Consider the following 22,249-nt stretch of genomic DNA (forward strand, 5'->3'; position numbering starts at 1 on the left):
TTGGCCTCGTTAGATAGGGCGGTCAGCTGTAAGGTGCATATTACCACTGACTCATGGTCCAGCAGGCATGGACAGGGACTTTACCTTTCTTTCACGGTGCACTGGGTAACTCTGCTGGCAGCTGGGAAGAATGCAGGACAGGGTGCAGTATTGTTGTAGCTTGTTCCGCCACCACGCCTCCAAATTGCTAGTAGTGTGATTCTGCCACACTTCTCTCCTCCACCCTCTCCTCTTCTTCTTCCTCTATGGCCTTTCGTCTGCAGATTTCTCCTCAGAACCAGCAGTGCTCTATAGGCATTCAAGGGGCTACGCAAGCACTCAGGCAAAAAGATGCCATGTGGTGCTTGAGTTGGTCTGCTTAGGGGACAGGAGCCACACTGGGGCAGAGATTCTGGCAGCTCTGCAGGGGCAGACTCAGAGGTGGTTGATGCCACGCCAGCTTCAGCCAGGAATGGTGGTTTGTGACAATGGCACCAACCTCCTCTCCGCCCTCCGACAGGGACACTTGACCCATGTTCCCTGTTTGGCTCACATCCTTAATTTGGTGGTGCAGTGGTTCTTGTGCAGGTACCCGGGCTTACAGGATAACCTGAGGCAGGCCAGGAAAGTCTGCGGGCATTTCCGCCGGTCATATAATGCCAGTGCTCGGCTGGCCGACCTTCAAAAGGAATGCAACCTACCCAAGAACTGCCTCATTTGTGACATGCCCACCAGGTGGAACTCAACGTTGGCAATGCTGCAGCGGCTGCACACGCAGCAGAGGGCCATCAATGAGTACCTGTGTGAGTATGGCACCAGGGTCAGGGGAGCTTGGCTTTTTTTCGCCACGCCAGTGGCTACTGATCAAAGATGCATGCACTGTCCTGTCACCATTTGAGGAGGCCACAAGGATGGTGAGCAGTGACAGTGCATGTATCAGTGATACTGTCCCCCTTGTCTTCCTGTTGGAGCACATGCTTCGTGGAATAATGGACAGGACACTTGAGGCAGAGCAGAGGGAGGAAGAGGAGGACTTCCTTACCTCCCAAGGCCCCCTTTATCCAAACAGTATTCCTGCAGGCCCGCTGATCACACAGGAAGAGGATGATGAGGATTGTGTCAGCATGGAGGTGGAGCCTAGCATTCAGCATCAGCAGCAGTCTTCAAGAGATCGTTTTCAGTCCCCAGAAACCCATGGACTTGTACGTGGCTGGGAGCAGGTGGCTGTGGATCATGTCATTCTTAGTGACCCAGAGGTCTCCGGATCGAATGCCTCAGCAAACCTTCGCTGCATGGCCTTCTTGATCCTGCAAAGCCGGCGAAAGGACCCTCGGATTTGTGGTATCAAGGAGAGGGATCATTACTGGCTGGCAACCCTTCTTGATCCACGTTACAAGGGTAAGGTTGCAGAATTTATCCAGCCTTCGCAGAGGGAGCAGAGGATGAAACATCTACGGGAGGCCTTGCAGAAAGGTTTGTGCATTGTGTTTCCAGAGCCTGGGTGGTTACAATTTCCTGGTCCTCCTGGAAAACGTGTTGCTGAGACTTCGGTCAGTCACAGAAGGAGTGGTGGAGAAGGTGGCCGCCTGACCGTTGCGTTTGGACAATTCTTTAGTCCGCAGCCCCAAGGTCTGATCGGTTCCAGCAACCATCGCCAGCGTCTGATTTACATGGTGCAGGAATACCTAGGGGCAAGATCAGACTTGGAGACCTTTCCAACCAAAAATCCACTGGGTTACTGGGTCTTGAGGATGGAGCTTGCACAATATGCAATTGAGCTACTGGCCTGTCCTGCATCCAGCGTTCTTTCTGAACGCACATTCAGTGCTGCTGGAGGCTTTGTAACCGATCACAGAGTGCGCCTGTCCACAGACTCAGTTGATCAGCTCACCTTCATAAAAATGAATCAGTCTTGGATCACCAGCTACCAAGCACCTGATGCTGATGTAACCGATTAATTTTTCTATGAATATGAGATCCCTTGAAGACTGCCTATGCTGAGTGACTATCCTGTTATGCTGAGTGACTATCCTATTCCTCCGCAATGTTCATGTTGATAGCTTCTAAGAACATTTTTGTTTCAGGGCACTAGTGCCTAAGGCCCAATTTTTCTGCCCCTGTTTAACAGGGGCGTATAAGTATAATTTTTGCTGTAATATTTTGCAGCAGGGCTCGTTCTTGCGCTCAACAAAGGTATCTGTGAGGGGTTGCAGTGTTGAGCCACCACCACCAGTGCCTAAGGCCCAATTTTTCTGCCCTTTTAGCAGGGGCGTGTAATTACAATTTTTGCTATAATAATTCACAGCAGGGCTCATTCCTGCGCTCAACAACAGAATCTGTGAGGGGTTACAGAGTTGTGGCACCACCACCACTGCCTAAGACCCAATTTTTCTGCCCCTGTTTAACAGGGGCGTGTTATTACAATTTTTGAACTAATATTTCACAGCAGGGCCTGTTCCTGCGCTCACCAAGAGTTACTGTGAGGGCTTACAGTGTTGTGGCATCACCACCACACCACCACCAAAGGCCCAATTTTTCTTCCCCTGTTCAACAGGGGCATGTAATTACAATTCTTGATATAATATGTCACAGCAGGGCCCGTTCCAGCGCCCACCAAGAGTAACTGTGAGGGCTTACCGTGTTCTGGTACCACCAACACCTAAGGCCCAATTTTCTGCAGAGTATATAGGGCAGGCGTATAGTATATACAGGCGGTCCCCTACTTTCAAACATCCGACTTACAAACGACTCCTACTTACAAACGGAGGGAGACAACAGGAAGTGAGGGGAGATCTACCCCTAGGAAGGGAAATTCTCTTCTGTAAGAGTTAATATGGGTAAAAAGGTGTCTTCACTAATGCGTTATCACCAATCCTTGTTTCCCTAATAACCCAAAATTTTCAAAATCCAATTGTCATTGGGACAGAAAGCGAGGTGAAATCTTCTGAAGAAGAGCACAGACAGCAAAACAAATGTCACAGGGGTGATGACCCTTCCCTATGTTTTCCAAAAAGCTTAAAAATTGATTTTTTGGCTGGAGCTACACTTACAAAATGTACCTGTCCCAAATTAAGAACAAACCTACAGTCCTTGTCTTGTTTGGACTGCCTGTATACTGCTGTTCAGAGTATATAAGGCCTGGGGGCCTCACGCCTTTTCTTTTTTTTAATTTGGGTGCGGGGTTCCTCTTAATATCCATACAAGACCCAAAGGGTCTGGTAATGGGCTGGGGGGGGGGGGGGGTGCCATTTTTCTCAATAATTTTCATCCATATTGCCGGGACCCGACATTACATTACAGCCGCAAGCAGATTTAAATGACTTTTATTCCTTTAGAAATGTCATTTTGTGCATGGACTAAACACCGGAAACACGCGCCACTTTACAGGCATACTATAGTCACCCCCAGGTACGATATTTAAAGGAATATTTCACTTTTAATTTTTTACTTTAAGCATTATTAAAATCACTGCTCCCGAAAAAATGTTAGTTTTTGAAACTTTTTTTGCATTGATACATGTCCCCTGGGGCAGGACCCAGGTCCCCAAACACTTTTTAGGACAATAACTTGCATATTAACCTTTAAAATTCACACTTTTCATTTTTCACATTCGGGTTCCTTAGACTTTAACGGTGTTCGAATGTTTGTGCAAACTTTCAGTCCGTTCGCATGTTCTTCCGTGAACCCAACCGGGGGGTGTTCGGGTCATCCCTAGAAGTGACCACACATGGATGGAAATGTGACCAATCCCTGCTGAACCAGCTGAATTTCCATGTATCTGTGGTCACTTTAAGTCAGGGCTCGACAAATACCAGGTCACCAAGGTGACCAGAAATGGTGTCCTGGCCCCGGGCTCTTGTCAGCCCATTCTCACTGTTGGTCTGAATAACGTTTCTGCCTGAAACCCAGACACATTATTCAGGCAGTAATGTGGCTCGGATCAGGGCCAGGTGGGAGGGTGAGGGGGAGGAGGTGGCACCCGACCTGTGGAGTCAGGGGTGGACTGGGCAGGACAGCGGCATGAGAGGACTCATCTCAATGAGCTCCTGCTGCTGCTCTTTCTCCTTTTCACGGCCGCATTACTGTCACCATCGGTTCCTGCTTCCACCCACAGCTGCCTGTGTCCCTGCAGAACAGAGAGGAAGGAGCGGCACCGAATCTCCAACATGGCACTGCCACAAAGATCCCCACAAGGTGCTGAGAAACAGGACTATAGGGTCCTTACAGTAGTAACCAGGACAAGCCTGCAAAGCAGCCAGCTAAGAAACCAGCCAGGGAGGGACATGCTGCTTTATGTACACAAGATATCCTCTCCATCCACTCTGCTCTCACACACTGCTGGGGGAGATGTACAGGACATGCAGGAGGACACAGAGGAGTGGGCATTGTATTACTGTCCTGTGTTGTGCACCCCATGAACTGTGCTGACCTGCAACCTTCACCCCATGTCCTGCGTTCTGCACCCCACACCCAATGTTCTGCACCCTGCACCTTACCTTCTGCACCCTGCACCACATGTCCTGCATCCCATGTCTTGCACCCTTCACCCCATATTCTGCATGGCACCCACCCGCTCACTGACAGATTTCTGTATGATAAAGGTCAAAGTTCACTCTTCAGTTTAGGAGAAGTAGGACGCACCCAGGAATAATGATTTGGTTTGTAGTCGCAGACGCGGTCTCAGGTCATTCCCTGTAGTCACAGCCGCAGTCTCTGGTCATTCCCTGTAGTCACAGCCGCAGTCTCTGGTCATTTCCTGTAGTCGCAGCCGTAGTCTCTGGTCATTCCCTGTAGTCGCAGCCGCAGTCTCTGGTCATTCCCTGTAGTTGCAGCCACAGTTTCTGGTCATTTCCTGTAGCCGCAGTCTCTGGTCATTTCCTGTAGTCGCATCCGCAGTCTTGTTATTTCCTGTAGTCGCAGGTTATATATGTGTACACAACATTAGACCAGGTTATATATGTATACAGAACACCAGACCAGGTTATATAGGTATACAGAACATCAGACTACATTATATATGTATACAGAATACCAGGCCAGGTTATATATGTATACAGAACATCAGACTAGGTTATATATGTATACAGAACACCAGGCCATGTTATATATGTATACAGAACATCAGACTACATTATATATGTATACAGAACACCAGGCCAGGTTATATATGTTTACAGAACACCAGACTACATTATATATGTATACAGAACATCAGACTACATTATATATGTATACAGAATACCAGGCCAGGTTATATATGTATACAGAACACCAGACCAGGTTATATATGTATACAGAACACCAGACCAGGTTATATATGTATACAGAACACCAGACCAGGTTATATATGTATACAGAACACCAGACCAGGTTATATATGTATACAGAACACCAGTCCAGGTTATATATGTATACAGAACACCAGACCAGGTTATATATGTATACAGAACACCAGTCCAGGTTATATATGTATACAGAACACCAGACCAGGTTATATATGTATACAGAACACCGGACCAGGTTATATATGTATACAGAACACCGGACCAGGTTATATATGTATACAGAACACCGAACCAGGTTATATATGTATACAGAACACCGGACCAGGTTATATATGTATACAGAACACCGGACCAGGTTATATATGTATACAGAACACCGGACCAGGTTATATATGTATACAGAACACCGGACCAGGTTATATATGTATACAGAACACCGGACCAGGTTATATATGTATACAGAACACCGGACCAGGTTATATATGTATACAGAACACCGGACCAGGTTATATATGTATACAGAACACCGGACCAGGTTATATATGTATACAGAACATCAGACTAGGTTATATATGTATACAGAACATCAGACTAGGTTATATATGTATACAGAACATCAGACTAGGTTATATATGTATACAGAACATCAGACAAGATTATATATGTATACAGAACATCAGACAAGATTATATATGTATACAGAACATCAGACCAGGATATATATGTATACAGAACATCAGACCAGGTTATATATGTATACAGAACATCAGACCAGGTTATATATGTATACAGAACACCAGACTAGGTTATCTATTCTTTCACTTCATTGGCTCTTACCAATCAGCTGATCAGAGGCTAAACAGTGCATTCTCCTCTATCCGTCTACAGAGAAACCCGCATATGACCTCATCAATAAAGATGGAGGAGGACCGGAGTCACATGACTGAGAGGATGCTAAACCTCACCCTGGAGATCATCTACCTGCTGACCGGAGAGGTGAGGAGGATTCTGGGAGGTCACATGACATCACTCTTATCTCTATTAATAAAACACAGACCTGACCGGAGAGGTGAGGAGGATTCTGGGATTCTAACATAATATTATCCTATTGGTTCCTCAATATAGAGATTTCCTCTTGTGAAGTCAGGTGATCATATGACCATCAAAGTGCCTCCATGTGACTCCCTAAAACCTGAGAGACACAACATGCAGAAGATTCTAGAAGTTACCAAGAAGATGATGGAGCTGCTGACAGGAGAGGTGAGCGGTGCTGGGAATTCTGGGACATTATCCAGTAACAGACAAGGGATGTGTCTGGATAGTGACTGTATCATTGTGTGTGTCAGGTTCCTATAAGGTGTCAGGATGTCACTGTCTATTTCTCCATGGAGGAGTGGGAGTATTTAGAAGGACACAAGGATCTCTACAAGGACGTCATGATGGACAATCAGCAGAATTTGAGTTTTGTGAAAAATGTAAGGAAGGAATTTCCCTGGAATGAGACGATATTGAACTTCACCCTGGAGATCCTCAGCCTGATGACTGGAGAGGTGAGTGTAATGAAGGGGTTAAATCTGACTCCGCTGTACACTGGTATGTATTCAGAGTCACTTTAATTCTTCTGATGTTCTGCTAATCCAATAACGACATCCACACAAGTACTATGAATACATGAAGTGTATGTACTTTATGATATTTGGTTATAGCACAAGATGGCGGCTTGATTGTAAAAGAGAACAATTTCAGGTTTAGTCCAATCAGTGAGACCCATGATTACCAGCATGCCATGCCCACTGACCACTAAATCCATGGGTAATATTTCCTGGTGGGTCAGTGGTCCTTACTAGTAAAACATTAGTGACTGTATTATATGAGTTCTAAGAGCTATAAATCTGACCACATTGTAATCATATCATTGGATGGAGATGTCTGTCCTTTGCTGAATCGGGAACATTATGGCCAATCCTTGGTACATTAAATATAGAGCTGACCATAGAGATGAGGGATTATGGGAGAGCGGAGCTGTCTTAAAGAGGATCTCCAGGCTCCTTCAGAAAAAAATAAAAGTCAATAGGTACAAATACTATAGCTGCTGACTTTTAATATCCGGACACATACCTCTCCACAAATCCAGCGCTGTCTTCACCCGAGTCAATTTTTCAATTGGCTCTTGGGTGCTGCCACCACCATCTGGACTAAGGGAAACCAGCAGTGAAGCCTTCCCTACTGCACATGTGTGAAGCTCGCTGCACTTCGTGAATGGCTCAGCAGCGGGGGAGGGAGGAGGGGGGCCGACCTTCCAGCTGAGTTCGCTGTGGCATAGTTAGCCAAAAGTGGGAGTGGGTACCTGTCAAAACTAGGTCCCCACTCACACGTAAAGTGCCAAATGTGTCAGCAGGGGAGGAGGAAAACAAGCAGAGCCTTGGGTGGAGCTCCACTTTAATGCATGGGCACTGCCCAGGAGCCCCTTGATAATCTTGCATTACATCATACCAATATTCCAGTACAATCAGTCAAGCTTTTTAGTAAGCTGTCCCGGGATCTGGTGTGTGGGTACAGCAGAAGCCTGTCACTGGACTAAATCTACAATCAGAAGGACATCTCTCCCACTACTTTCCAGGAGTTAAGGAAAAACCCCCGAGGTGGAGCGTCTTACTACTGCTGCTGTTTGTGTCGGCGGGATGTGTACTGCTCCGATCCGCACCGGATCTCCTCTCCTATTAATCCCATGTGATCGGAGCAGTACACATCCCACCCACACAAGCAGCACCAATAGTAAGATGCTCCACCTCTGGGTTCTTCCTTAACCCCTACAAAGCGCCGAAACTGTGGGAGGAAGGTACAGGGGTGTACGGGGGAGAGACAATTGTAGATTTAGCCCAGTGACAGGCTGCTGGAACAGGTAAGATCTGTCCCCGTCTATGCTTGCCCGGTTGGGAGCCAGGATGTGCAGTTTCTGGCAAGTATGGATGGAGAACGTCCGGGAACACTGGGTGCTCTCCACCATAAAAACAGGGCATTTCTGGGAGTTTTTCGAGAAACCGAATACAGACTTTGTACCGACCACTCCCACCTCATGCTCCCTGAAAAAGGAGATTCTGCTTCAGTACGTAAACACACTCCTACAACAGTGGGCAATAGAACCAGTGCCCTGGAGGGAGCTCTTCTCAGGAGTTTATTCACCGCTTTTTTTGGTACCGAAAAAGTCAGGAGACTGGAGGCCAGTGATCGACCTCAGGTGGCTGAACAACCACATGAAGAAGTAGAATGGAATCATGGAAAATCAAAATGGAATCATTACAGACCATCCTGAAGGTGATACAACCCGGAGACTGGCTCCTCTCGGTGGACTTAAAGGATGCATATTTCCACGTGCCAGTCGCCCCAAGCTTCCAGAGGTTTCTGAAGTTTACAATCGGCCCTCTTCACTACCAATTTGTCTGCCTGCCCTTCTGGTTGACAACCTCACCCAGGGTCTTTTCCAAGGTCCTGTTGGAAGTAGTAGCGCAGCTGAGGAGATGCGGAATTCGCATTCATCACTAATTGGACGACATCCTGCTGCTGGACCAAGACAGGGACAAGTTCTTGTCTCACCGCGACAGAGTCATCACAACCCTTCAACAGCTTGGGTGGCTCATAAACTGGGAGAAGAGCTAGTTAGATCCGTCCCAGCTCTTGGTCTACCTGGGCACAGAGTTGGACACATGAAAAAATACGGTGTCCCTACCAGAAGGGATGATTCACCATATTCTAGAATGGGCAAAGTCCGCAAGGTCGGCCAACTCCCCACAAAGACCTGCCTCCAGTTGTGGGCACGATGAAGCCAGTAACGTCCATGTTGAAATGGGCCCAGTGGAATGCTTGTCCATTCCAGTATGGGTTCCTCAGGCAGTGGGACTCCCAGAATCTGTATCAGAACATATCCCTAACACAGTCCATGAGACAGAGCCTGGCCTGGTGGGAAGAAAACAACAAACGGTCCCTTCTGACACAGGTATTCAGGGAACTGGTAGCCTGGCCTTTTCTCCCAGAAATGGACCTCCATTGTATCTCCGGTCAACGCAAAGCTCCCCAGATTCTGCATGAATGCAATTCATCCACAGGCAGCCCTGGTGGACGCTCTGACTGCGAATTGGGACAACATCATGGTACTGGCAGTGAACCCAGATTGTCCAAAATGCCCATGGTATCCTCTACTATTATGCATGAGTGTCAGGGCCTCTCGGATGTTACCAACGAGGCCAGATCTCCTGAGCCAGGGCCCAGTTCTACACCCAGCACTAGGGATGAGCTTCGAGTTCGAGTCGAACTCATGTTCGACTCGAACATTGGCTGTTCGCAAGTTCGCCGAACAGCGAACAATTTGGGGTGTTCGCTGCAAATTCGAATGCCGCGGAACACCCTTTAAAAGTCTATGGGAGAAATCAAAAGTGCTAATTTTAAAGGTTAATATGCAAGTTATTGTCATAAAAAGTGTTTGGGGACCTGGGTCCTGCCCCAGGGGACATGGATCAATGCAAAAATAAGTTTTAAAAACGGCCATTTTTTCAGGAGCAGTGATTTTAATAATGCTTAAAGTCAAACAATAAAAGTGTAATATCCCTTTAAATTTCGTACCTGGGGGGTGTCTATAGTATGCCTGTAAAGGGGCGCATGTTTCCTGTGTTTAGAACAGTCTGACAGCAAAATTACATTTTGAAGGAAAAAAACCCATTTAAAACTACCCGCGGCTATTGCATTGCCGACAATACACATAGAAGTTCATTGATAAAAACGACATGGGAATTCCCCAAAGGGGAACCCCGAACCAAAATTTAAAAAAAAAATGACGTGGGAGTCCCCCTAAATTCCATACCAGGCCCTTCAGGTCTGGTATGGATATTAGGGGAACCCCGGCCAAAATTTTAAAAAAAAATGACATGGGGTTCCCCCTAAATTCGGATTTTAAGGGGAACCCCGCGCCAAAAAAAACCCCAAAAAAGGCGTGGGGTCCCCCCAAAAATCCATACCAGACCCTTATCCGAGCACGCAACCTGGCAGGCCGCAGGAAAAGAGGGGGGACAAGAGTGCGCCCCCCTCCCTCCTGAACCGTACCAGGCCACATGCCCTCAACATTGAGAGGGTGCTTTGGGGTAGCCCCCCAAAACACCTTGTCCCCATGTTGATGAGGACAAGGGCCTCATCCCCACAACCCTGGCCGGTGGTTGTGGGGGTCTGCGGGCGGGGGACTTATCGGAATCTGGAAGCCCCCTTTAACAAGGGGACCCCCATATCCCGGCCCTCCCCCCTGTGTGAAATGGTAAGGGGGTACTTACCCCTACCATTTCACTAAAAAACTGTCAAAAATGTTAAAAATGACAAGAGACAGTTTTTGACAATTCCTTTATTTAAATGCTTCTTCTTTCTTCTATCTTCCTTCATCTTCTGGTTCTTCTGGTTCGTCCAGCATCTCCTCCGCGGTGTCTTCTATCTTCTTCTCCTCGGGCCGCTCCGCACCCATGGCATGGGGGAAGGCTCCCACTCTTCTCTTCATCTTCTTCTCTTCTTTCTCTTCTTTCTCTTCTTCATTTTCTTCTCCGGGCCGCTCCGCACCCATGCTGGCATGGAGGGAGGCTCCCGCTGTGTGACGGCGTCTCCTCGTCTGACGGTTCTTAAATAACGGGGGGTGGGGCCACCCGGTGACCCCGCCCCCCTCTGACGCACGGGACATGACGGGACTTCCCTGTGGCATTCCCCGTGACGTCACAGGGAAGTCACATCAAGTCACCGTGCGTCAGAGGGGGGCGGGGTCACTGGGTGGCCCCGCCCCCCCGTTATTTAAGAACTGTCAGACGAGGAGCGCCGTCACACAGCGTGAGCCTCCCTCCATGCCAGCATGGGTGCGGAGCGGCCCGGAGAAGAAAGTGAAGAAAAGAAGAAGAGAAGAGCGGGAGCCTCCCCCCATGCCATGGGTGCGGAGCGGCCCGAGGAGAAGAAGATAGAAGACGCCGTGGAGGAGATGCTGGACGAGAATGCCGGAGGAAGAACCAGAAGAGCCAGAAGAACCAGAAGATGAAGGAAGATAGAAGAAAGAAGAAGCATTTAAATAAAGGAATTGTCAAAAACTGTCTCTTGTCATTTTTGACAGTTTTTTAGTGAAATGGTAGGGGTAAGTACCCCCTTACCATTTCACACAGGGGGGGGGGCAGGATCTGGGGGTCCCCTTGTTAAAGGGGGCTTCCAGATTCCGATAAGCCCCCCGCCCGCAGACCCCCACAACCACCGGCCAGGGTTGTGGGGATGAGGCCCTTGTCCTCATCAACATGGGGACAAGGTGTTTTGGGGGGCTACCCCAAAGCACCCTCCCAATGTTGAGGGCATGTGGCCTGGTACGGTTCTGGAGGGGGGGGGCGCACTCTCATCCCCCCCCTCTTTTCCTGCGGCCTGCCAGGTTGCGTGCTCGGATAAGGGTCTGGTATGGATTTTTGGAGGGACCCCACGCCGTTTTTTTTTTTTTTTGGCGCGGGGTTCCCCTTAAAATCCATTTAGGGGGAACCCCACGTCATTTTTTAAAAAAAATTTTGGCCGGGGTTCCCCTTAATATCCATACCAGACCTGAAGGGCCTGGTATGGAATTTAGGGGGACTCCCACGTCATTTTTTTTTTAAATTTTGGTACGGGGTTCCCCTTTGGGGAATTCCCATGCCGTTTTTATCAATGAACTTCTATGTGTATTGTCGGCAATGCAATAGCCGCGGGTAGTTTTAAATGGGTTTTTTCCTTCAAAATGTCATTTTGCTGTCAGACTGTTCTAAACACGGGAAACATGCGCCCCTTTACAGGCATACTATAGACACCCCCCAGGTACGAAATTTAAAGGGATATTACACTTTTATTGTTTGACTTTAAGCATTATTAAAATCACTGCTCCTGAAAAAAATGGCCGTTTTTAAAACTTTTTTTTGCATTGATCCATGTCCCCTGGGGCAGGACCCAGGTCCCCAAACACTTTTTATGACAATAACTTGCATATTAGCCTTTAAAATTAGCACTTTTGAATATTCATGTTCGTGTCCCATAGACTTTAAAGGTGTTCGCGTGTTCGAACGAACTTTTTTCCTATTCGCATGTTCTGGTGCGAACCGAACAGGGGGGTGTTCGGCTCATCCCTACCCAGCACCAGAGAAACTTAGGTTAATGGCCTGGATATTGAAAGGCGGAGGTTCATAAACCTAGGGTGCTCCGCAAAAGTGGTACAGACCCTCATGGAGGCCGCAAAAATAGCACAGTGTCTACAATAGAAGCTGGCAAAAGTTCCAAGAGTATGCAGCATCAGTGGGACTCGGGATGAATGAACTCGGAGCCTGTCACATCCTTGAGTTCCTGCAGAAGGGCCTAGAAGTGGGACACATACACACGACCCGACTTTCCGGCAGACTAAGTCCGACGATCTTTCCGACGGACTTTCAGCGATGTTCCGACGAACTTTCCGAATGAACGGACTTGCCCACACACGACCGGACTTTCCAGCAGACTAGGTCTGACGGTCTTCCGTTGGACCTGATGAGGTACGACAGGACTAGAAAAGGAAGTTAATCTTGCTGCTTTTATCTGCGAGATTGACACCTTGCGAGCCCCGTCGCGGGAGCCAGCGCAGAGCATACCAGGCCCTTAGGTCTGGTATGGATGTTAAGAGGAACCCCCTACGCCAAAAAACGGCATGGAGGTCCCCCCAAAATCCATGCCAGACCCTTATCCGAGCACGCAGCCTGGCCGGTCGAAAAAGGGGGTGGGGACGAGCGAGCACCCCCCCTCCTTGACCGTACCAGGCCGCATGCCCTCAACATCGGGGGGTGGGTGCTTTGGGGAAGGGGGGCGCCCTGCTGCCCCTCCACCCCAAAGCACCTTGTCCCCATGTTGATGAGGACAAAGGCCTCTTCCCGACAACCCTGGCCGTTGGTTGTTGGGGTCTGCGGGCGGGGGACTTATTGGAATCCGGGAGCCCCCTTTAATAAGGAGGCCCCCAGATCCCGGCCCCCCACCCTATGTGAATGAGTATGGGGTACCCATTCACCTGGGGGGAAAAAAGTGTAAAAAAAAAAACACTAGACAGGTTTTTAAAGTAATTTATTAGGCAGCTCCGGGGGTCTTCTTCCGACTTCGGGGGTCTCTTCCGACTTCTCCGCTCTCTCCGGCCTCTTCTCCTGCTCTCCAGTTCTTCTGCCGGGCTCCTCCGCTATCTTCTTCTCTTTTGCCGCTCTCTTGCTAGCATTGGCCTGGCCTTCTCCTTCGTCTTGTTCCCTCTTCTCTTCTTCCGATGTTGACACGGCGCTCTCTCCCGCTGTAATGCCATGTGCGCAACGACTTATATAGGCATGGGGCGTGGTCACTGGGTGATGTCACCCGGTGACCCCGCCCCTTATGGTGGCACAGTCCCAGCATGCCCAGGGACTGTGACGTCATAAAGGGCGGGGTCACTGGGTGACATCACCCGGTGACCACGCCCCATGCCTATATAAGTCGTTGTGCACTGTGCACACAGCATTACAGCGGGAGAGAGCGTCGTGTCAACATCAGAAGAAGAGAAGAGGGAACAAGACGACGGAGAAGACCGGGCCAACGCTAGCAAGAGAGCGGCAAAAGAGCAGAAGATAGCGGAGGAGCCTGTCAGAAGAACCGGAGAGCGGGAGAAGAACCGGACACCGGGAGAAGAGGCCAGAGAGAGCGAAGAAGTTGGAAGAGACCCCCGAAGTCGGAAGAAGACCCCCGGAGCTGCCTAATAAATTACTTCTTACGTCTAGTGTGTGTTTTTATTGACCCATTTTTCCCCCAGGTGAATGGGTAGGGGTACGATGTACCCCATACTCATTCACATAGGGTGGGGGCCAGGATCTGGGGGCCCCCTTATTAAAGGGGGCTCCCGGATTCTGATAAGCTCCCTGCCCGCAGTCCCCGACAACCAACGGCCAGGGTTGTCGGGAAGAGGCCCTTGTCCTCATCAACATGGGGACAAGGTGCTTTGGGGTGGGGGGGCTACAGGGCGCCCCCCTTGCCCAAAGCACCACCCCCTCATGTTGAGGTAATGCGGCCTGGTACGGTTCAGGAGGGGGGGGGCGCTCGCTCGTCCCCACCCCCTTTCCTGACCGGCCGGGCTGCGTGCTCGGATAAGGGTCTGTGTGGATTTTGGGGGGACCCCCACGCTGTTTTTTCGGAGTAGGGGATTCCCCTTAAGATCCATACCAGACCCAAGGGACATTGTCGCCTCTTTCTCGCTGCAAAAGGAAAATGTGTTTTTCCTATTGCAGCGAGCACAAGATGTACAGTACCCTGTCGCTGAGAACCAGCGCGATAGGATCGCGCTGGAAACATTCTCGCGGGCAGGTGCTGTAGCTGCCCTTGCATCGTATTTGGTCCGTCAGACCAGCATACAGACGAACGTTTCCCGATAGTAACTGGCTCCGGCGGAGTTCCGGCGTGAAGATTTGAAACATGTTTCAAATGTAAAGTCCGTCTGATTTTTCAACAGCAAAGGTCCAATGAAGCCCACACACGATAGGATTGTCCGGTGTACACGGCATTAGTGCAAGTACGCTCAAAGGCCAAGTGTCAGCCATTTCCGCAGTTACAGGAATTACGTCGGCCTCTAATGAACTAATCATCCAGTTCTTTAAGGCTGTAGTAAAACGAAGGCCCCCCCAGAGCACCCACACTTTTCAAGTGGGACCTGCCACTAGTTCTGAATTTCCTGGCCTCACCCAGGTTCAGCCAAGGAGTGTCGCTGTGGGACTTGGCGATGAAAGCATCCTGCCTGGTCGCAATAACCTTGGCCAGGAGGGTCTCGGAAATAGCGGCTCTGGGGGCTAGAGCCCCTTCGGGGCAGGTAGGGTCATTCTAAGGCCAATACCAGACTTCATTCCTAAGGTAGCCACCAAGTTTCACTTAAGTCAGGAGATAGTGCTACCCACCTATTTCCAGGACAATGGACAAGAAATCTGCCCACTAGATGTGGGCAGGACATTGAAAGTGTACCTTGAAGCAACCTCTAGCGTCAGAATCTCGGACTCCCTGTTCGTAATTCCCAATGGAATACGCAAGGGATATAAGGCCTCCAGCAGGATCATTGCTGCCTGGCTCGTAAAGACAATCGCCATGGGAAACAAGGATAAGGGGTTGGTACCTCCAGAACGAATAACGGCTCACTCCGTGAGGAGCGTTTCAACATCATGGGCAGCCTCATGTGGTATATCTCCAGAAGTCATATGCAAGGCAGTAACCTGGTCGTCCATGCACACGTTTGTCTCTCACTACCGCATTGACCCGGCAATGTTAACCACAACCGAATTTGCCAAAACTATTATTTCTGTGGCCGGTGGCCATAATTAAAACTAATTTAGCAGCATCCCACCCTTGTATCTAGTTATCTCCCGGTGGTGGCTGACATGGAGCTGTCAGGAAAACTGAAAATTGTATATCAAATACTGCAATTTTCCTTTCCTGACGAGCTCCATGTCAGCGCAGACTCCCACCCTATGGACAAAGTTATAGTTACGTAACGCTGTTCTGGGCGTGGGGGTCAAATTTATGAGTTGGGTCCTGATTGCATGAGGGTGGGCGGGGCCTTACCCGGTGGGGGCTGACATGGAGCTCGTCAGGAAAGGAAAATTGTGGTAAGTATTTGATACACAATTTTTTCAGTTTAATTTTTTCAGTTTTTTCGTCTGCTAAAACAATATATATAATTACCATAAGTAAGTTATATACAAATAATTATTATATATTGTTTTTAAGGTAATTTACTATATTTTCAAAATCTGTACTCAAGCAGGTGGCTTAATGGACAAATTACTGAAGTTTGAAGTTTTATAACTTCCAACCAGTAATTTCACAGTAAATAGATAAAAAATAAATTATTATGTTATAACATATAGCATATAATTATATGATTTAGCTTGAAAATAACAGTACCCTTTCAACAGAATCAGTTTCTCCCTCTTTACTGTGTGAGAAAAACATGGGATTGTGGGTAAATCTTATACCCATAAACACATGTTTTTTCCTTCTAGTTGAGAGGGCTGGACTGGAAGGGAGCATTTGTCTTTTAGACACATGCCCCTTCTATGACACTGCAGTGAGAGGAGTGCCTCCACTGCAGCATTTTTATTGGACAGCTTGGGCCAATGGTACTTTACCATTGGTCCAAGACTCCAAGCTGTACATTGAGCTCAGTGCCTCTGACAAGAAGTGAGGAGAGGCACTGTGAGCTCATCCTCTCAATCTGCTGAAAACAGTATGTGCCAGCTTGTATTTAAACTGGCCGCTCTGTATGTAGCTTCTGACAGGCTGCATAAGGTGCCCCAATTTTTTACCAGTGGTGGGGTAGGACTTAGGCTACATACCCCACACATTTGGGGACTCTATGACTCCAGGTCGCCGAGCTACGACCCTCGAAGCTTGATTTTTTTTTTTTAATGTTCATGGCCCTGCATCCCCTAACTGCATGTTCCTGCTGTACGGTGCCCTCCTACTTCTCCTGTAATGTGCCCTCTTGCCCCACTTGTACTGTGCCCTCCTATCCCCCCTGTATTGACCCCCCCCTGCACCCCCTGAATTGTAACTTCCTGCCCCCCTGTACTGTGCCCTTCTACTCCCCTATACTGCTATTAGTCTTTGATTTATGGCATGTATTCTCATTGTTTAACTGCTTCCCGACCGCCGGCCGTCAATTGACGGCCAGGCGGCGCAGCTCTCGTTGCGGGCGGACGTCATATGACGTCCTCGCTTTCCTAGGCCACCAGGGGGCGCGCGCGCGCCGCCGCCGGCGATCGCGCGCGCCCGCCGTGTCACTAGGCACCCGGTGCGCGTGCCCGGCGGCCGCGATGTCCGCCGGGCACCCGCGATTACCGGTAACACAGCAGGACCATGGATCTGTGTGTGTAAACACACAGATCCACGGTCCTGTCAGAGGAGAGGAGACCGATGATGTGTTCCCAGTACAGCGGAACACCGATCGGTCTCCTCCCCTAGTGAGTCCCCGCCCCCTACAGTTAGAATCACTCCCCTAGCAACACAGCTAACCCCTCGATCACCACCTAGTGTTAACCCCTTCACTGCCTGTCACATTTATACAGTAATCAATGCATTTTTATAGCACGGATCGCTGTATAAATGTGAATGGTCCCAAGTATGTGTCAAAAGTGTCCGATGTGTCCGCCGCAATATCGCAGTCACGATAAAAATCGCAGATCGCCGCCATTACCAGTAAAAAAATTTTAAAAAAATAAAAATGTTATAAAACTATCCCCTATTTTGTAGACGCTATAACTTTTGCGCAAACCAATCTATATATGCTTATTGCGATTTTTTTTTTTACCAAAAATATGTACAAGAATACATATCGGCCTAAACTGAAAAAAAAATTTGTTTTAAAGAAAAAAAAATTGGATATTTATTATCGCAAAAGGTCAAAATTATTGTGTTTTTTTTTAAACTTGTCACTCTTCTTTTGTTTATAGCGCAAAAAATAAAAAACGCAGAGGTGATCAAATACTACTAAAAGAAAGCTCTATTTGTGGGGAAAAAACAATAACAATTTCATTTGGGTACAGTGTTGTATGACCGCGCAATTGTCATTCAAAGTGCGACAGCGCTGAAAGCTGAAAAATGGCTTGGGCAGGAAGGGGGCGAAAATGCCCAGTATTGAGGTGGTTAAAATAATATTTGTTTACTTCTATCAGCTATTTATTCTTTAGTTTTGGTAAATTTGGGCAGGCTGGTAGGGGCCCCAATGCATTACTTTGCCCAGAGGCCCATGATGATATTAAGACTTCCCCTCTGGGAGAGTAATATTTATCTTTGTATAACACAGAACTGTACAGTAATAATGAAGAAATCTACTGAAAATGACACAAGAAGGAGCTCTCATATGACCACAAGGTCCTCAAGAATCCGAAATCCCATCACCCTAACCAGACCTCCATCTCTGATCCCTACAAGACACAAAACACAGAAGATTCTAGAAGTCACCAAGAAGATCATGGAGCTGCTGACAAGAGAGGTGAGTGGCGCTGGGTATTCTGGGACATTATTCAGTAACAGACAAGGGATGTGTCTGGATGGTGACTGTATCATTGTGTGTGTCAGGTTCCTATAAGGTGTCAGGATGTCACTGTCTATTTCTCCATGGAGGACTGGGAGTATTTAGAAGGACACAAGGATCTCTACAAGGACGTCATGATGGACAATCAGCCACCCCTCACATCACCGGGTAAGAGGAGACTTTATTGTAAAGGAGAGAGCAGTATGGAGGGTCCACCTAGATCCCCCATCATCTGATAAACACATAGAAACAATGTATTTAGTCTCAGGAGATGGGAGGCAGCGGTGTGGGACCTCTTCAACTTGTCTCATGTGAACATTTAGGTTACTACTGATTATTGAATACTAAGGATGGGCGAATGGTTCGCTCCAGAGCATGAGTTCGGGCCGAACATTGGCTGTTCCGAAATTATCAGAACAACCGAATTATAGGGTCATTCGACCATTTGTTCGGCCCGCCGAACGACCACAATGCACTGCGCTGCCGCACAGTGCATTGAAAGCCTTGATTGGCTGAAGCAATGAAAGCTTCGCGCAATCAGGGCACAGAGCACTGTCAGAGCCATGTCATGATTACTGTATCCAATCATGGCTCATTGCTCTTAATCCTGCCCCACACTGTAAAAGTATTCTTTCCATAGCGGCCATTTGTAGTGTAATAGCGGCATGAAGATAGATAGAACGGGGCTCTATTCAATGCTACTAGACAGTGTGCTATAGTGTTCTATTCTGATTATATTGTCAGTGTAGTTTAGTGTGCATCTAGGGATAGATCAGGGTGATTGTAGTGCAACCATTCATCTTTACATTAGTGTCAATGTAGGGATAGTTTAGTCAGTGTAAGTGTAGTGACCGTTTAACACAGTACATTCTATTGCATTGCTGCAAGTTTAACGCCATATAGTTCTGTGCGTTACTGCAAGTTTAACGCCGTATATTTAATTACGTTACTGCAAGTTTAACACCAAATATTTCATTACGTTACTGCAAGTTTAACGCCATATAGTTCTGTGCATTACTGCAAGTTTAACACCATATAGTTCTGTGCGTTACTGCAAGTTTAACGCCTTATATATCATTGCGTTACTGCAAGTTTAATGCTGCATATTTCATTGCGTTACTGCAAGTTTAATGCTGCATATTTCATTGCATTACTGCAAGTTTAATGCTGCATATTTCATTGGGTTACTGCAAGTTTAACACCATATATTTCTGTGCATTACTGCAAGTTTAACGCCTTATATTTCATTGTGTTACTGCAAGTTTAGCGCCTTATATTTCATTGCGTTACTGCAAGTTTAACTCCATATATTTATTTGCGTTACTGCAAGTTTAACGTCATATATTTCATTGTGTTACTGCAAGTTTAACACCATATAGTTTTGTGCGTTACTGCAAGTTTAACTCCATATATATTATTCGTTACTGCAAGTTTAACATATATTTCATTGTGTCACTGCAAGTTTAACGCCATATAGTTCTGTGCGTTACTGCACATTTGATGCAGTATATTATGGTGCATCCGTCTGTGTAGTGAGTACTCAAATTAAAGTGCACAAAACACCACGTTCCATTGATTAAAGTGCATCCACGTACACATTTACACATCTTTATTACATTTTGTTAATAAGCAACCCCCCACTCCCCCCATCATGTCTGGGATGACAGCAAGGAGAGGCAGACATTTCCATGGCACTGTAAGGGGCCCAGCAGCGTATGTGTCCACAGGCAAAGGTGGATGTGGTCAGTCCTAAGGAAGGGCATCATTTCCTCTGTTTAGTGATGTTGCCCATGCTATCCAGCCACAGCATGCAGAGAAGGGAGGTGGTGGACTGGCTTACTAAACCGTCCTTATCAGCCATCACCCAAGCAGAGACTAGTGTGCAGTCCCCTGCAACTGCCAGAGTGGCAAAACCTGCCTCCTTGTCCACAGCTATTCCTGCCATAGCCCCAGCATCAGGCATGGAGGAGTCAGTGAAGTTATTTGAACATGGCATCAGCCACTTGCTCCTTGACGATGCACAGCCATTACTCGATTCAGATGTTGGTTCTGAGTCTGAGGTTGAGCAAGGCAGGAACATGAGCCTACAGAAAGGTTAGAACACTGATACACAAATCGGCAGTCATGTTCCCCCAGCCACAGCGTATTGCCAAGTTACATAGTTACATAGTAGGTGAGGTTGAAAAAAGACACAAGTCCATCAAGTCCAACCTATGTGTGTGATTATGTGTCAGTATTACATTGTATATCCCTGTATGTTGCGGTCATTCAGGTGATTATCTAATAGTTTCTTGAAGCTATCAATGCTCCCCGCTGAGACCACCGCCTGTGGAAGGGAATTCCACATCCTTGCCGCTCTTACAGTAAAGAACCCTCTACGTAGTTTAAGGGTAAACCTCTTTTCTTCTAATTGTAATGAGTGGCCACGAGTCTTATTAAACTCTCTTCTGCAAAAAAGTTTTCTCCCTATTGTGGGGTCACCAGTACATAGTTACATAGTAGGTGAGGTTGAAAAAAGACACAGTTGTTTCCAGTGGTAATGAAGATGGAGGAGATGATGATGATATTGAGGTCACTGACTCAACTTGGGTGCCAGATAGAGCAGAGGAGGAAAGTGAGGGTGAGGCACAACCCCAACAAGGCAGCCATCATGGAAGAGTAGAGAGCAGCCACCCTATTCCAACACATTGTGGAGTTGTTATCTCCCGGCCCACTTCCCACAGCTCAGCTGTCTGGGCTTTTTTAGCACATGTGTAGCTGGTCACACTGTTGCAATTTGCAAACTTTGTCTCAAGCACATCATGCATGGAAAAAACACCAACCATTTGGGTACCACATGCTTGACAAGGCATTTAACCTCCCACCACACAAAAGGGGCGCAAATCTGTTCCTCCTCCTTACTCACCTCAGTCTGCCCCCACCATACCTCATGACCTCTCAGCAGCCTCCACTGACAGGAATGATGGTATAGAAGGGTGTCCCAGGTCCTTGCAGAACATCTGCCAGCAGCACACCACCAGCTGTAGACTAAAGTCGGCAGTTTTCTCTGCCCCATCTGCTGCAGCGAGAAAAAAATAGACACTGCCACCCACATGCCCAGCATCTAAATGCAAGCTTGTCAAAGCTGCTGGCTCTACAACTTCTGCCTTTCCGTCTGGTGGATTCTACCCCCTTCCGTGAATTTGCAGAATGTGCTGTACCACAATGGTAGGTTCCCAGTTGCTATTTCTTTTCACATAAGGCCATTCCAGCTCTGTACCATCATATGGAAGGCAATGTTGTGGCATCCTTGGGCAAGGCACTCAGCCGCAAAGTCCATGTTACTGCTGACACGTAGTCCAGCAAGCATTGTCAGGGACAATATATTTAGAACACTGGGTAACTCTGCTTGCAACTCGGAAGGATGCAGGACAGGGCTCAGACCTGCAGCTTGTTGTGCCCCCAAGTCTCCATACAGCTAATGGTAATGAGGCCAGATTTGTCAGCTTTACCCACTCCTCCTCCGCCTCCACGCCCTCCTCTGCTGAATTGTCCTATGAACCACAAGTATCCTTTAAGCGTTCAAGGGGCTATTCAATGTGTCAGGCTAAAAGGTGCCATGCAGTGCTTCAGCTGGTGTGTCTAGGGGATAGAAACCACACCGGAGCAGAGATTCTTGCAGCTCTGCAGGAGGCAGGCCCCGAGGTTGTTCACACCACGCCAGCTGGAGCCAAGAATGGTGGTGTGTGATAATGGCACAAACCTCCTGTCTGCCCTTAGACAGGGAAAGTTGACACATGTGCCATGCATTGCACATGTCCTCAATTTGGTGGTGCAGCTTTTCCTAAATAGTTACCCAGGGTTGGAAGATCTGCTAAAGCAGGCCAGAAGAGTCTGTAGCCATTTCAGGCAGTCATACACAGCCAGTGCT

At 47.8% G+C, this 22,249-nt stretch overlaps 1 protein-coding gene across 4 annotated transcripts in view; it reads left to right on the forward strand.

Moving 5' to 3' along the window:
* The window catches only part of LOC141121843 (uncharacterized), a 215,238-nt gene that overhangs the window by 10,586 nt on the left and 182,403 nt on the right, over positions 1–22,249 (forward strand). For all 4 annotated transcript variants that reach the window (XM_073611581.1, XM_073611583.1, XM_073611584.1 and 1 more), the window contains 5 exons: positions 6,153–6,260; positions 6,390–6,524; positions 6,611–6,814; positions 18,109–18,297; positions 18,384–18,507. In XM_073611581.1, coding sequence (XP_073467682.1) covers positions 6,153–6,260; positions 6,390–6,524; positions 6,611–6,814; positions 18,109–18,297; positions 18,384–18,507 — 760 coding nt within the window. The remainder of the gene's footprint in view (positions 1–6,152; positions 6,261–6,389; positions 6,525–6,610; positions 6,815–18,108; positions 18,298–18,383; positions 18,508–22,249) is intronic.

The sequence above is a fragment of the Aquarana catesbeiana genome, unplaced genomic scaffold, assembly GCF_042186555.1.
Source record: "Aquarana catesbeiana isolate 2022-GZ unplaced genomic scaffold, ASM4218655v1 unanchor233, whole genome shotgun sequence".
NCBI lineage: Eukaryota > Metazoa > Chordata > Amphibia > Anura > Ranidae > Aquarana > Aquarana catesbeiana.